This window comes from Monodon monoceros, unplaced genomic scaffold, assembly GCF_005190385.1.
Source record: "Monodon monoceros isolate NGI ecotype Baffin Bay Population unplaced genomic scaffold, NGI_Narwhal_1 Super_Scaffold_10, whole genome shotgun sequence".
In the NCBI taxonomy this organism is placed as follows: Eukaryota; Metazoa; Chordata; class Mammalia; order Artiodactyla; family Monodontidae; genus Monodon; species Monodon monoceros.
In genome coordinates, this window is record NW_021703766.1 from 44,167,829 (window position 1) to 44,181,025 (window position 13,197).

The 13,197-nt window shown below is 37.4% G+C and overlaps 1 protein-coding gene across 5 annotated transcripts in view; it reads right to left on the reverse strand.

Moving 5' to 3' along the window:
- LOC114889100 (zinc finger protein 420) overlaps window positions 1-13,197 on the reverse strand; it is a 93,055-nt gene that overhangs the window by 35,349 nt on the left and 44,509 nt on the right. For 2 of the 5 annotated variants that reach the window (XM_029211991.1, XM_029212048.1), the window contains one exon: window positions 2,812-5,957. In XM_029211991.1, coding sequence (XP_029067824.1) covers window positions 4,027-5,957 — 1,931 coding nt within the window. In that variant the 3' untranslated portion in view covers window positions 2,812-4,026. Of the gene's footprint in view, window positions 1-2,811; window positions 5,958-13,197 lie in introns of those variants that run through there. The other 3 variants (XR_003791965.1, XM_029212062.1, XM_029211983.1) reach the window with 3 other exon arrangements.

Consider the following 13,197-nt stretch of genomic DNA (forward strand, 5'->3'; position numbering starts at 1 on the left):
ATATATTTTCATAACATACGTAGTTTCATATGGACAATTTACATAAATAGGTCATTTCCTGATGGATTTGTACCATAGCCTGGAGACTGGGGGATTTGAGTCATAGGCTTTTGCAGGCTAGGTTAGGGTTTCATTAACAGAACACTTCCCTCAAAGCTTTCCCTCAGGAAGCTTTCAAACTACTTGCTATTGTTTAATTACAATGCCAAAGATCGTTGGGTAAATACAGTTTTAAGCCTGATGATTTCTTTTGCTTACTGGCCCCCTTGCTCTTTCAGTTTTCTAGCCTTTTAAAGTTCCCAGGCAACAATTATACTGTACGTTAAATATCTCATTTTAGTGACTATTTCCTCTCTCTTTTCTTTTAACCCCCAAACTTCTCATCTCCCATACTTTCAGCTAACCTTGCTTACCACTTCATGAAAGCACTGGAGGAATCGGAACACTTCCCAAGACTTCTTCTATGTCATTTACTCACTTCCCAGCATCTGCACCCCATATTCTGTCATTTTATTGCCAGGAATAAGCCTCCCATGGTATCACCTAAAAACCTAATCCTTCCATCCACTAATCTTATCCCCTCTACCTATATAAGGTCATTGCTCCAGTAATTCTCACTTCTTTGTCCTGAATCATCCACTCGCTGCCGCCCCCGCCCCCGGCTTACTGGATTATTCCAATCAGCATACAGAATTGCTATTAATTCTCCCATCCTGAAAACAAACAAAAATACTCCTATTCCTACTGCTACACTAATTATTAACATATTTCTTTGCTTTTTTTTTGCAGCAAAACATCTCCAAACAGTGTATCCAATTTCTCTTATCAGGCTTTCACTTCAATCACTCTAAAACAAAGACACCAAAAATAACTCTGCTCTTTTCAAGGTCAACAGTAACATCAATATTGCTACATCCAGTAGCCAATTCTCAAGCCTTGCACAATTAATTATGTAACCTGCCAACAGATACCATTGATTATCCTTCCTTTGACTCACTTTCATTTGGCTTCTGTAATGTCAGACTCTCGGTTTTCCTTCCATCTCATGGTCTCCCTTAGCGTCTTTTGCTGGTCTGTCCTTTTATCCTTGAACTCTTAATGTTGGAACACACTGTGGATCGGTCTTTGCTATTCTTCTTCTCTCATTTACATGTAGGTCCTTAAAAATCTTAGCCTGCCTCCTTATTTTAAGTAAGTATAGGCAATAACTACCAAATTAATATAATCTCTACCATAGTACAAGCTAGAACAACCAAGTGCCCACTCAACATTGTCATTTTGTGTCTAAAAGACATCTCAAACACATTCAAAACTGAACTCCCAGTCTTCTCCCACAAAACTGATGGAACTGTAGCTTTCCATATCTCAGCTGATGGGAACATATCTTTCCAGTTGCTAGGAACCAAAACCTTTGAGTTAATGTCACCCTGGACTTTTATCTTCCTCTCACAACTGACATCTAGTCGCTAAACAAATCTTGCCTGCTCCATCACATTTACCATATATCTATAATCCAACCACTTCTTACCACTGTTACCATCCTGGTCTGAGCCACCATAATCTTTCATCTGAATTAATGCCATAGCCTCCTACCCACTTAGTTTTTTTGTTTGTTTTAACTTAATAGCAACATGTCAGATCATGTCCTCTGCTCAAAACTCTCCAAGGGCTGCCCATTTCCCTCCGAATAAAATCCAAAATGCTCACAATGACTTACAAGGCCTTACAAGATATGACCCTGTTATCTGACCTCCTCTATCAATCATCTCCTTGCACAGACGTCTACAGTAGCTTCCCTGATATTCCTCAAATACACCAGCATAGTCCCATTGTGAAGCCTTTGCTCTAGCTTTTTCCTCTATCTGGTATGCCCTTCCCTTAGATAACCGCAGACTTACTCCTTCATACCTTCAAATCTTGACTCAAATCTTTCCTTCTCCATGGTCTACTCTGATCATTTTATTTCATACAGCAACAAATTTTATCATATTCCTCTCAACTCCTTTTGAATGACCTCCCCCCCATACCATTTATGTTCTAACATATTCTACAATTTATTATTATTCCATCTCCTCCTGCTAGAATTGCTCATTAATACAGTGTATCCTAAACACCTATGATAGTCGCTGGAATACAGTAAATACTTAACAAATATAACTAATTTTAGAATGACAGGCTTGGGTGGGGAAAGCATTTTAAAGTCATCTTTGCCAGGAGGCTCACTGCCTTTGCATGGTTGGGGCAATGGTCTCATTTTTTTGTTCAGACTGCTACTTTAAATCACTATAAGTGGCTTCAGTTGGGGGTAGAGAATCAGTTTGGTGTTTTGAATCCCATAAGTTTCAAAATTGTGAATTTACCATCAACCTGGATTGAGCACCTGCAGGCCTGACATAGCATCTCTTAACAAAGCAATGTCACTTTCAATCTCTGCTAGCAGCCTCTCTGTAGCTAACTGCACACTAAATTCATCTTTCACAGGACATTACTGAAAGCAGCAAGAAACATCCAACACACTCATTCTGAATCACTCCTTCCATTTCCCCTAACATTACAGCCTTAATTGGTACAAGATCTTCCTTGTAAGATGGTAAGGAGTCTGCTCATTTCAGTTTCCTAGCCTGAAATGAGCAGATCCTCATTCTCCATCGCCCTAAGTTAATGCCATATTTGAGATTTCTCTTACCCACAGCACTCCACTTCCAGGTACAAACTTTTATATCCATAATAATTACTAATGTCAATAACAAAATGACAACAGCATCAACAGATAAGAAGTTTAATTTTATATAAAGAAATACAGAAGGCAGGCAGACCCAAATTTGTATGACTGTTTCATAAAATCAGCATAGGTGTAGACGTGTTCTGTATTTCTGCTCCAACATCCTTAATACCCAGATACCATTCTCAAGGTCCCCATAAAATTGCCAGAGGTGCAGATTAAATATCCACATTGTAGGCAGGGAAACAAAAAAAGTGCAGAGAAGAAATAAGGATTTCTTAAATGTCCTATTCATACAAATACCACTTACATCTTGTGGATCTGCAAGGGAAGCTGAGATAGCTTTTCAGCCAAGAATTCTATTACTGAAGAAGGGAAAATGAATATTGGGTAGGGAAACAGCAGTCTCTGACACAGATTCTTATCAGTTTTCATAGCAAAATAGTCTATAAATGTCAGTTTTTTGGTTTAATTCAAAAGCTGTGCATTCACGTTTTAAAAAATTTCCTAGTATAAAGATTTATTTTGGCTATCCAATTTTTTTCATTTCTAAGTAACATTCTTGAACTGTGGTCAGAGATGCTAGAAAATATGAGCTTTTGGACTTTGTTACAATTCACTTCACACCTCTTCAGCAATCCACTGATTAAATGTACAGGTTTTTTTTTTACACTATGAATTTCCTCATACAGCATATGGGATGAGATGTGAATGAAAGCTTTCTCATATTCATTATAGCATACAGTGCCCCCCACTCAAAAAATCAGGGTTAAATGTTAATGAAAGATTCTCAACATTCATTATACTAATAAATGTCCTCCTCTCATGCAAATTCTCTAAAATGACATGAGTCATAATGGTAGCTTATATCTGTGATATGCTATGTTGAAGGCACTATCCTAAGAACTTTATTATGTAATAACTTACATAATACTTCCAAGAATCTTATAAGGAATTAGTCTTAGGTCTATCTGATAATTGATTAAACCAAAGCAGTGGTTAATTATCATGTTAAATGTCACAAAGGAAATCAACTGAGTCAAGATAATGTTGAAAAAGACATGCTATGGCTAAAAGTCTTCCTATATTTACATTAACAGAATTATTCTCTATTATAATTTGCTAAAGTTTAGTAGGTTTTTCTACATGGATTACATTATCATTATCTTTCCCCCATACAAATTCACTGATGCTGAACTTTACGAAGCAAATGTGTTTGCATATTCACATTTTAAGAATTCTTTGATGATAATGAATTAATGACCAGAGAAGGCTCTCTATATTAGTCACAAGCATCAGATAATTCATATATAAACTTGTGAGCCATGACTGAAGTCTATTTCACATTCCTTATATTCAAAAGATTTCTCACTGATATGAACCCTTTGATGTTGAGTAAGCTGTGAACCACGAGTAAAGGCCTTCCCACATTCCTTACACTGATATGGTTTCTCACCAGTATGAACTCTCTGATGTCGAGAAAGATGTGAACTCTGAGTAAAGGCTTTTCTACACTCTTTGCATTCATAGGGTTTCTCACCAGTATGGATTCTCTGATGTAGAGTAAGTTGAGAACCGTGACTAAAGGCCTTCCCACATTCCTTGCATTCAAAGGGTTTTTCTCCAGTGTGAATTCGCTGATGTTGAGTAAGTTGTGAACCACGAATAAAGGCCTTCCCACATTCCTTACACTGATATGGTTTCTCACCTGTATGAATTCTCTGATGCTGTATAAGTAGTAAGCCACGAGCAAAGGCCTTCCCACATTCATTACATATGTAGGGTTTCTCACCAGTATGAAGTCTCTGATGTTGAGAAAGATGTGAACTCTGCGTAAAGGCCATTCTACATTCTTTACATTCATAGGGTTTCTCACCAGTATGAATTCTCTGATGTTGAGTAAGCTGTGAGCCACGAATAAAAGACTTCCCACATTCCTTACACTCATAGGGTTTCTCACCAGTGTGAATTCTCTCATGTTGAGTAAGTTCTGAGCCACGACTAAAGGTCTTTCCACATTCTTTACACTCATAGGGTTTTTCACCAGTATGAATCCTTTGATGTCGTGTAAGGAGGGAGCCACGATTAAAGGCCTTTCCACATTCCTTACACTGATAGGGTTTCTCGCCAGTATGAATCCTCTGATGTTGAGTAAGTTGCGAGCCATGACTAAAGGTCTTTCCACATTCCTTACATTCATAAGGCTTCTCATTGGTATGAATTCTCTGGTGTTGAGTAAGTTGTGAGCCACGGATAAAGGCCTTCCCGCATTCTTCACATTTATAGGGTTTTTCACCAGTATGAATCCTCTGATGTTGCATAAGTAATGAGCCGCGAATAAAAGCCTTTCCACATTCCTGACATTCGTATGGCTTTTCCCCATTATGAATTTTCTGATGTTGAGAAAGCTGTGAGCCACAAATAAAAGCTTTGCCACATTCCTTACATTCATAGGGTTTTTCACCAGTATGAATTCTCTTATGAAGAATAAGTTGTGAGAGCTGCGTAAAGACCTTTCTACACTCTTTACATTCATAGAGTTTCTCACCAGTATGAAGTCTCTGGTGGAGAGTAAGTTGTGAGTTCTGAGTAAAGGCCTTCCCACATTCTTTACATTCATAAGGTTTCTCCCCAGTATGGACTTTTTGATGTCGGGTGAGTTGTGAGCTTCGAATAAAGGCTTTCCCACATTCTTCACATTTATATGGTTTTTCACCAGTATGAATCCTATGGTGTAAAATAAGTTGTGAGCTCTGAGTAAAGGCTTTCCCACATTCCTTGCATGCATAGGGTTTCTCACCAGTATGAAGTCTCTGATGAAGACTGAGTTGTGAATCACGACTAAAGGCCTTCCCACATTGCTTACATTCATAGGGTTTTTCACCAGTATGAATACTCTGATGTTGAGTTAGGTGTGAAGCTCGTCTAAAAGCCTTCCCACATTCCTTACATTTATAGGGTTTCTCAGTAGAATGACACCTGGGAAGTTGAGATAAGTAAGTATGCTGATTGAAAATAGACATTTTTTCATATATGATCATCCCTTGACTGAAATATTCCTCCTGATTTTCTTGTTGCTTTTCCAATGTGCCTTTGACTTCTAAATAATCTCTGGAATTGGACTCCTCAAGATCACAGTTTTCAAGCCTGGCACTCATTTCCCATTGGGATAATTCTGTTTCATAAGTATCCTCTTTTGGAGTTAAGTCCTTGTTTGCACCCCTTGAAGGCAAGTCTGAAAAATAAGAGAACATCAAAAATTTCTTTTGTCATTTCAAAAGACCTTCCACAGTAGAAAAGACTATATGTGAAAAAATATATATGGAAATAATATCCATAGAAAATAACTGGCTTACCTCAGAGTTTTTCAAATATTGTGTACTACTTACCTTTCACATCACAACCTGATACATGCAAAGTTTCATAAAACAATACTTATTCTGTTTTCTATTCTATTCTACACTACACTATTCTAGTCATCTTTTTCTCTCCATCCCACCTTCTCTCTCTCACACAAAAAGTCAAAAACCACTAAACTGATTTCATGCTGCAGTAATGTGTTGCTACCCAGAGTTTGAAAAAACATTAGCTTAGAATGATTTCATATATTAATACGTATAAAGGGCACACAACTGATCAGAGAATAATGAAAACTATACTTAGAAGATAAGGCAAGGGACTTCCCTGGTGGCACGGTGGTTAAGAATCCACCTGCCAATGCAGGGGACACAGGTTCGATCCCTGGTCTGGGAAGATCCCACATGCTGTGGAGCAACTAAGCCCATGCACAACTACTCAGCCTGCGCTCTAGAGCCCGCGAGCCACAACTACTGAAGCCCATGTGCCTAGAGCCCATGCTCCGCCGAGAAGCCACTGTAATGAGAAGCCTACACACCACAACGAAGAGTAGCTCCCACTCGCTGCAACTAGAGAAAGCCCTTGTGCAGCAACAAAGACCCAACACAGCCAAAAACAAATAAATTAATTAATTTTTTAAAAAAAGAAGATAAGGGAAGAGATTAAGAAAACCTTATAGGTCCGTAGTTCTCAAATTTTGGTGGGGATCAAAATCACCTAGGAACCTTAAAGATTCCCAAATAACCACACAAGACTAACTGAATCTGAATCTAGTGAATCAGAAAAAAGAGCTTGGAAATCTCTAGTTTTAATGCTTTCCACTAACAGATTCTGATTCAAATTCAGATTATGATTAGCTATCTTTGCCTAAAATTTTAAAATAGCTTCCAAATTAAACTTCTAAAATAAAATCCAAATGTCTTCCATGACTTTGAGGAAGTTCTCCATGGTTCCTGCCTAAGTATCTGATTCCCCATGAGCCTTCTCAGCTTTGCTCACTATTTTCCAAACATATTAGCTTCCTTTTAGCTCTGAAAATCACAAAGCCTATTTCAACTTACAACTACCTAGAGCCTGTCCTATGTCTCTGGACTGTTCTGAATGAGATACTCTATATAAGCCAATTCTCAACCTAAGGTCTCAATTTAAATGCCAGTTCCTGAATCTTAAACATCTATTTCTGGTAACAGAAGACTAGGTAATTTAAATGAACCTTTCTAATGACGAGAGCAATTATACAAATTGGACAAAATATAAATGGCACCTGACTGAAGGCATTAGAGAATTCATATAAGAATAAAGAGTTGGTGGGCTAAAAGTTGAAAGATATGAAAACTCAGAGAAATTAGCCCAACATTTGGGGCTACTTTTCCATTTGGGGAGGTCTTACAATTCTAGAAAAGGCAAGTGAGATGTGGAGAAACTAAACAGTGTTTTGGACCATTTCATGGGTCTTGGGTGACAATAATTGGAGAACAAGACTCAACATAAATTCTCCATACTTTGGGTTGGGAGCCCAGAGGGCTACAATGAGGAATAGGGAGAAACAGTAGACCAGTCTGGGCAGGGTCTGAAGTATGAATCATATTTGAATCATCTCAAACTCAGATATCTGGACTGAGGTAATTCAAGATCGCTTGTCATAAGCAAACCTAAATCTTCACTGAAGATGAAGCCTTAAAATTCCTTTTATAATTTCTCTTTACAGTGTCTAGCTCTCAATAAAAATTGACCAGGTGAATGAGGATAAAAGACAACTTAACTAAAAATCAGGAGAAAAAAGACAAAAGAAACGGACCTATGAGGGCTGTAGTTATGTATCCATCACCACAGTAATGGTAAAAAACAACAGTTCTATTATTCCTAGATACTCTTGTGCCATGCCTTTGCAGTAGATCTCTCTTCACCCTAGGGGAAGATGCCTGGAAACCACTGATCTGTGTCTTCCCCAATACCTCCCTACAGATGCAAACAAAAGTACATCCATACTAAATTTAAGATAAAAATGCAAAAAGTGATCATATACCTCTCCAATTGCCTAGCCTCTTGCATACTACTTCCTAAGTACTAACCATGGTTATCTTCTTTAGTTCTCCCTATCCTAACCAATGAAAATACCAAGTTGCTTTTGTTTACTTATTTTTAGTTCACCCTGTTTTGTTTCTTTATGCCCTCTCATGTTTTTTCTTATTTACTCTTCTATCCAAGGCAAGTCTATTTGTTCATCTCAGAAGAATATCTTTTATCATTTCTCAGGCACTGCTACAGGTCAAAGACATAACGAAAGGCTTCTGTAATCTTATGGAATGCTGGGGATGTTGGAGAGAAAAGAAAGCAATTATTCAATATAAGGGAAAGAGTCTGGAGTGATAAAGTTCCTGGTATTCTATTTTAAAAAGAGTAGGTTGGATGGACATATAGATCAAGAAAAAGAACACACACAAAATTCTCATACATTACATAATGGGAATGCAAAACAGTACAACCATAATGAAAAACAATTTGGTGGTTTCTTATAAAGATAAACATATACGCAGCATATGACCCAGCAATCATAGGTATTTACACTTATATCCAGATAAACATATGTACATCAAAAATTATGGTAGCTTTATATATAATCGCCAAAAAAATGGAAACCCAAATGTCCCTCAAAAGGTGAGTGAATCAACAAACTCTGGTATTTCCATACAATGGAACAATACTCAGCAATAAACAGAAACAAACTATTGATTTATGCAATAATATAGATAAATCCTAAATATATTTTACTAAGTGAAAAAAGCCAGAACCCAAAGGCTATAAATTTTGATTCTCATTTGTATAATATTCTGGAAAAGGCAAAACTGTAGGACTGAAAATAGGTCAGTTTTCATAGGTTGGAAGGAGGAAGGATTTGACAACAGAGACAGCATGAGGGATTTTAAGGGTGTAAAGCAACTGTTGTATATTATGACTGTAACAGTGGATACACCTGATATGTAATGGTGCATCAGATTTCCTGAAGAACACACAAAAAAATGTTGGATAAAACATGACAAACCACTTTCTAAAAGTAAGCCAAGCATAAAAGAAAGTAAAGAAGATCCACAGGGGACACAATGAAATAAAAAACAGAAACTAGAGAGGTAAACATGTTTTGAAGCCACAGCTATCTTCAGGACATTTGCTGTCTTCAATGGCCTACACTTGAATCTTAATGATTAAAAAAAAAAAATCCAAGAGACAAGGCCTTGGACCAATAATAGGTCAGGGATTAGAAATAAACCTCTTCACAAAATTGGAACCATCCAAAGCCTACAGTTCAGAGGGAGGAAAAAAATCCTCTGGAGCCAAAGGAAAAAGACAAGGAAATCTTAGTCTTAGCAATTTTAAGAAATCTTTTACCCTGAGATGGGGAGTCATTGGAAGGTTGTTGAGAAGCAGCATGACAAACTCTGATTTTGCTTAAAAATGATCCTTCTGGTTATTTTGTTTAAATTAAAAAAAAAAAGATAGTCAGTGGGAAAATACAGAAGCTAGGTGGATAGAAGTTAGGAGGCTATAGCAATAATCCACATGGCTCAGGCTAGAGTGTGGAGGAAGGGGTGGAGAAAGTGAGATGTCATTGCATTCTGGATATATTCTGAATGAAGAGGATTTGATGATGGATTGGACATGCAATATGAAAGAGAAAAGTCAAAGAAAACTCTAAGTATTTTGCCTGAGCATCCAGAACAATAAATGTGCTGTTTACTGAGAACTTCTCATTATAGTAGAAGGTTTGGGAGAGAATATCAAGAGTTTGGTTTTGAACTATTTGGTTTTGGACTTTACATGGTAAAGATGTTGAGTAGACAGGCGTATATGGGGTTCTGGGGACATACATGGATTAGATTTATAAATTTGGGAATCGTCCACAAATAGATGACACTTAAAACTATGGGATTTGATGAAATCATCCAGGGAGACTTTGGATACAGAAGAGATGGGAAGAGAAGGGAAGTTTGAGGATTGAACCCTCGAGCACTTCAACATTTAGAGGTCAGGTGGATGAGAAGAAACTAGCAAAAGAGATTAAGAAGGAGCAGCCAAAAAAAAAAAAATGGTGACTTCTCATTTAACAGAGTCTTTAGTGATATGGAGGATACTAGTGATCTTCACCAGATAGTTTTGGTGGAGAAATGGGGATAAATTTTGATTGAAGCAGATTTAAGAGAGCATGGGAGAAGAGCTGGAGGTAGGGAGCATGGAAAATTCTTTTGAGAAGTTTTGTTGTAGAAAGTAGCAGAGAAATAGGGCTGTAGCAAGAGGAAAATATGTGTTTAGAGATTTGTGTCTGTTTTGTTTTTCCTTTTAAGATGAGCGAAGTTACATGTTTGTGTGCTTTTAAGTAGCTCTCTGCAAGAAACAACTCTTTGCAGGAACAGCACTTTGCAGAAGGCCTTTTGCCTTGTCACTTCAGTGAAGCTATATTTTAACTTTTACACCAGATGCCCCCATGCTTAATTAACCTCCAGCCCAATCACACCTTTGAAACCTACTGATCACACAATGCCCTGCCTAATCTGTTGATTCTTTCCTTAAGGAAGCAGAAATGAAGAATAAGTAATTAACGGATGACAAGATCCTTTCCCGAGCCTTCCTTTCAGTAATCCCACGAGCAAACTACATGAACAAGATAGCATCTAAAGGAAGATCACAAGAGTCAGTAAGTCTGCACGTAATGGAAAATGACTAGGAATCTGACCCCCTACCTTAATGATTAACTAAGATCGTTTCCCCTTTTATCCCTTTAAAAACTTTCATGGCCAAGCAGAATCTTCGGAGTTGGTTCTGGGACACAAGTCCTCCTTCTCTCCAGGTTGCAAGCCTCCTGAATAAAGCAACCTTTTCTTTTCTAACCAACACTTGTCTTTCAAGTATTAGCTTTCGAGTGGTGAATAGCCGAACCTGAGTTTGGTAACATGCTGATAAAAATGATTGTAACAGATATAGACAAGCTGATGTTTCAGGAGACTAAGAGAGCAATCACTTCAACAATGTCCTCAAACAGATGAGTAGGACTGGCATTTAGTATATAAGTGGAGGTACTGGACTTAGATAAAGGCACAGAAATTCATCTATGATAATAGGAAAAGAGGCAGAATGACTATGGGTGCAGGGAGGTAGATTGATGGAGCTTAAGTTTGTAGAAGTTCTTTATCAGTTTCCAGTGAAATCAGCTCAGGGCAATCATCTTAGAGTCAGGCAAGAGGAATCACAACAGTCATGGCCTTAGGCAACTAACAACTTAGCTCTGAAGTAAATAAGCAAAAATTGATAGCCTTACAAAGAGAAACTGATAAATCCACAGTCAAAGTAGAGGACTATAATATTGTGATATAATAAGAAGCAGTATATTTGGACTTTGTCCCTGTTTTCTGGGAGAAAACTCCTTAAACTCTCAGAATTTCCTGAGTGCTAAAGGTAAAAAGAATGTTTTTAGTTATTCATAACATGTCCCTTTCAACCACATGAGTTTATGTTAATGAGGTGAGTTTTGGAAAGCCCCCAAGGAGAGGAGCTGGTTGCCAGGGGAACCATGTAATTAAAGCATTGGAACTTTCAGCCACTCCCCACCTCTGAAAAAGGGAGAGAGGTTGGAATTTGAATTAATTGCTAATGGCCACTGAGTTAATCAATCATGCCTACATAATGAAGCCTCCATGAAAAACTCTAACAGGAGGGGTTCAGAGAACTTCTGGGTCAGTGAACACATTGAAGTGCTAGAAGGGTGGTGCACCTGGAGAGGGCACAGAAGTTCTGCAACTCTTCTCCATGCCTTCCTATAGTGTTAAGCCTTACAGTTGGCTTTTTTTTTTTCTTTTTTGTAATGCAAGTTTATGACTTAGCTTTGACTGTCAAGGCATTCACTTCAACCATGTCTGGATCCAATAAACACATTGCCAGGCACATGATTAGATAAAGAGGCAGGCTGAATCAGGCTGTCTACCCACACTGAGGCTCCTTTGTTTTAGAGATCTTGATTGATTTCAATAATTGACCATTTGGGCCACTTGTTTAAGAACTTAAAATTTGAGTTCAATGTCTGTGCTCCTAAAGACCGTCTATTAAAAACTCTAATGGCTCTTCCTTAACCTAATTAAGGGTATTTACCAGAAACCGACAGAAACATACTTAATAAAAAAATTTTAAATTAAACATTAGAAGCACTCCCAATAAAGTTTGAAAAAAGACAATAATTGTTTTCAAATTGTGATACAGTCAAATACTCAGCTCCTACTGATTAGTTTTCACAAAATGGTACAAATAGAAAAGAAAGGGATCACACATTATATGTAGAGAGCAAAATTACCTAGAAATCCAAAATGATCCATCACAAAACTATTAGGTATTTCTATAAGGTTATTATCAATTTACAGAAAGCAATATTTTGCTCTACCTATATATGTATGTGTATATATATGATTTTTGTCTGAGAACAAAATATTTCTATTTATAATATCAACAAAATTTATAAAGTACTGAGGAAATTACTTAACAATAAATGTGCAAGACCTTTTAAAAAGGCAATGAAACTTTACAGACGGACATAAAAAGAAAAGTAGATATAGCATGTTCAAAGAAAGAAGGATTCAATATTGCAAGTATGTGAATGGTGCATCAGATTTCCCCAAAACACCATGAAATGCTAGATAATATATATCAAATACCCTTTTACAAGTATGCCATGCTTAAAGGAAAATAAAGCAGATCCAAAGGGGGCAAAATGAAGAGATCATCAGATACTAGAGGTCAGCATGCTCTGAAGTCACAGCTACCCTCAGGACATTTGTTGACTTCAACTGCCTAAAAGTTTATACCTTACTGGAATGAAAAAAAAACCCAAGAGACAAAAAGCCTTGGGCCCACTAAACGTCAAGGACTAGCACTGAACCTCTTCACAAAATCAGAACTGTCCAAGGCCTACAGTTCAGAGAAAGGAAAAGAAAAATCCATCTGATCTCAAAGGAAAATGACAAGGTACATTTCTGTCTTGCCCTAGACTCTCAATGAAAAGAAGAAAAAATGCTATGGATAATTCATCATTACACAAGAGCCCCTATGCTTGCAAGAAACTGCAGAATTAGACCGGT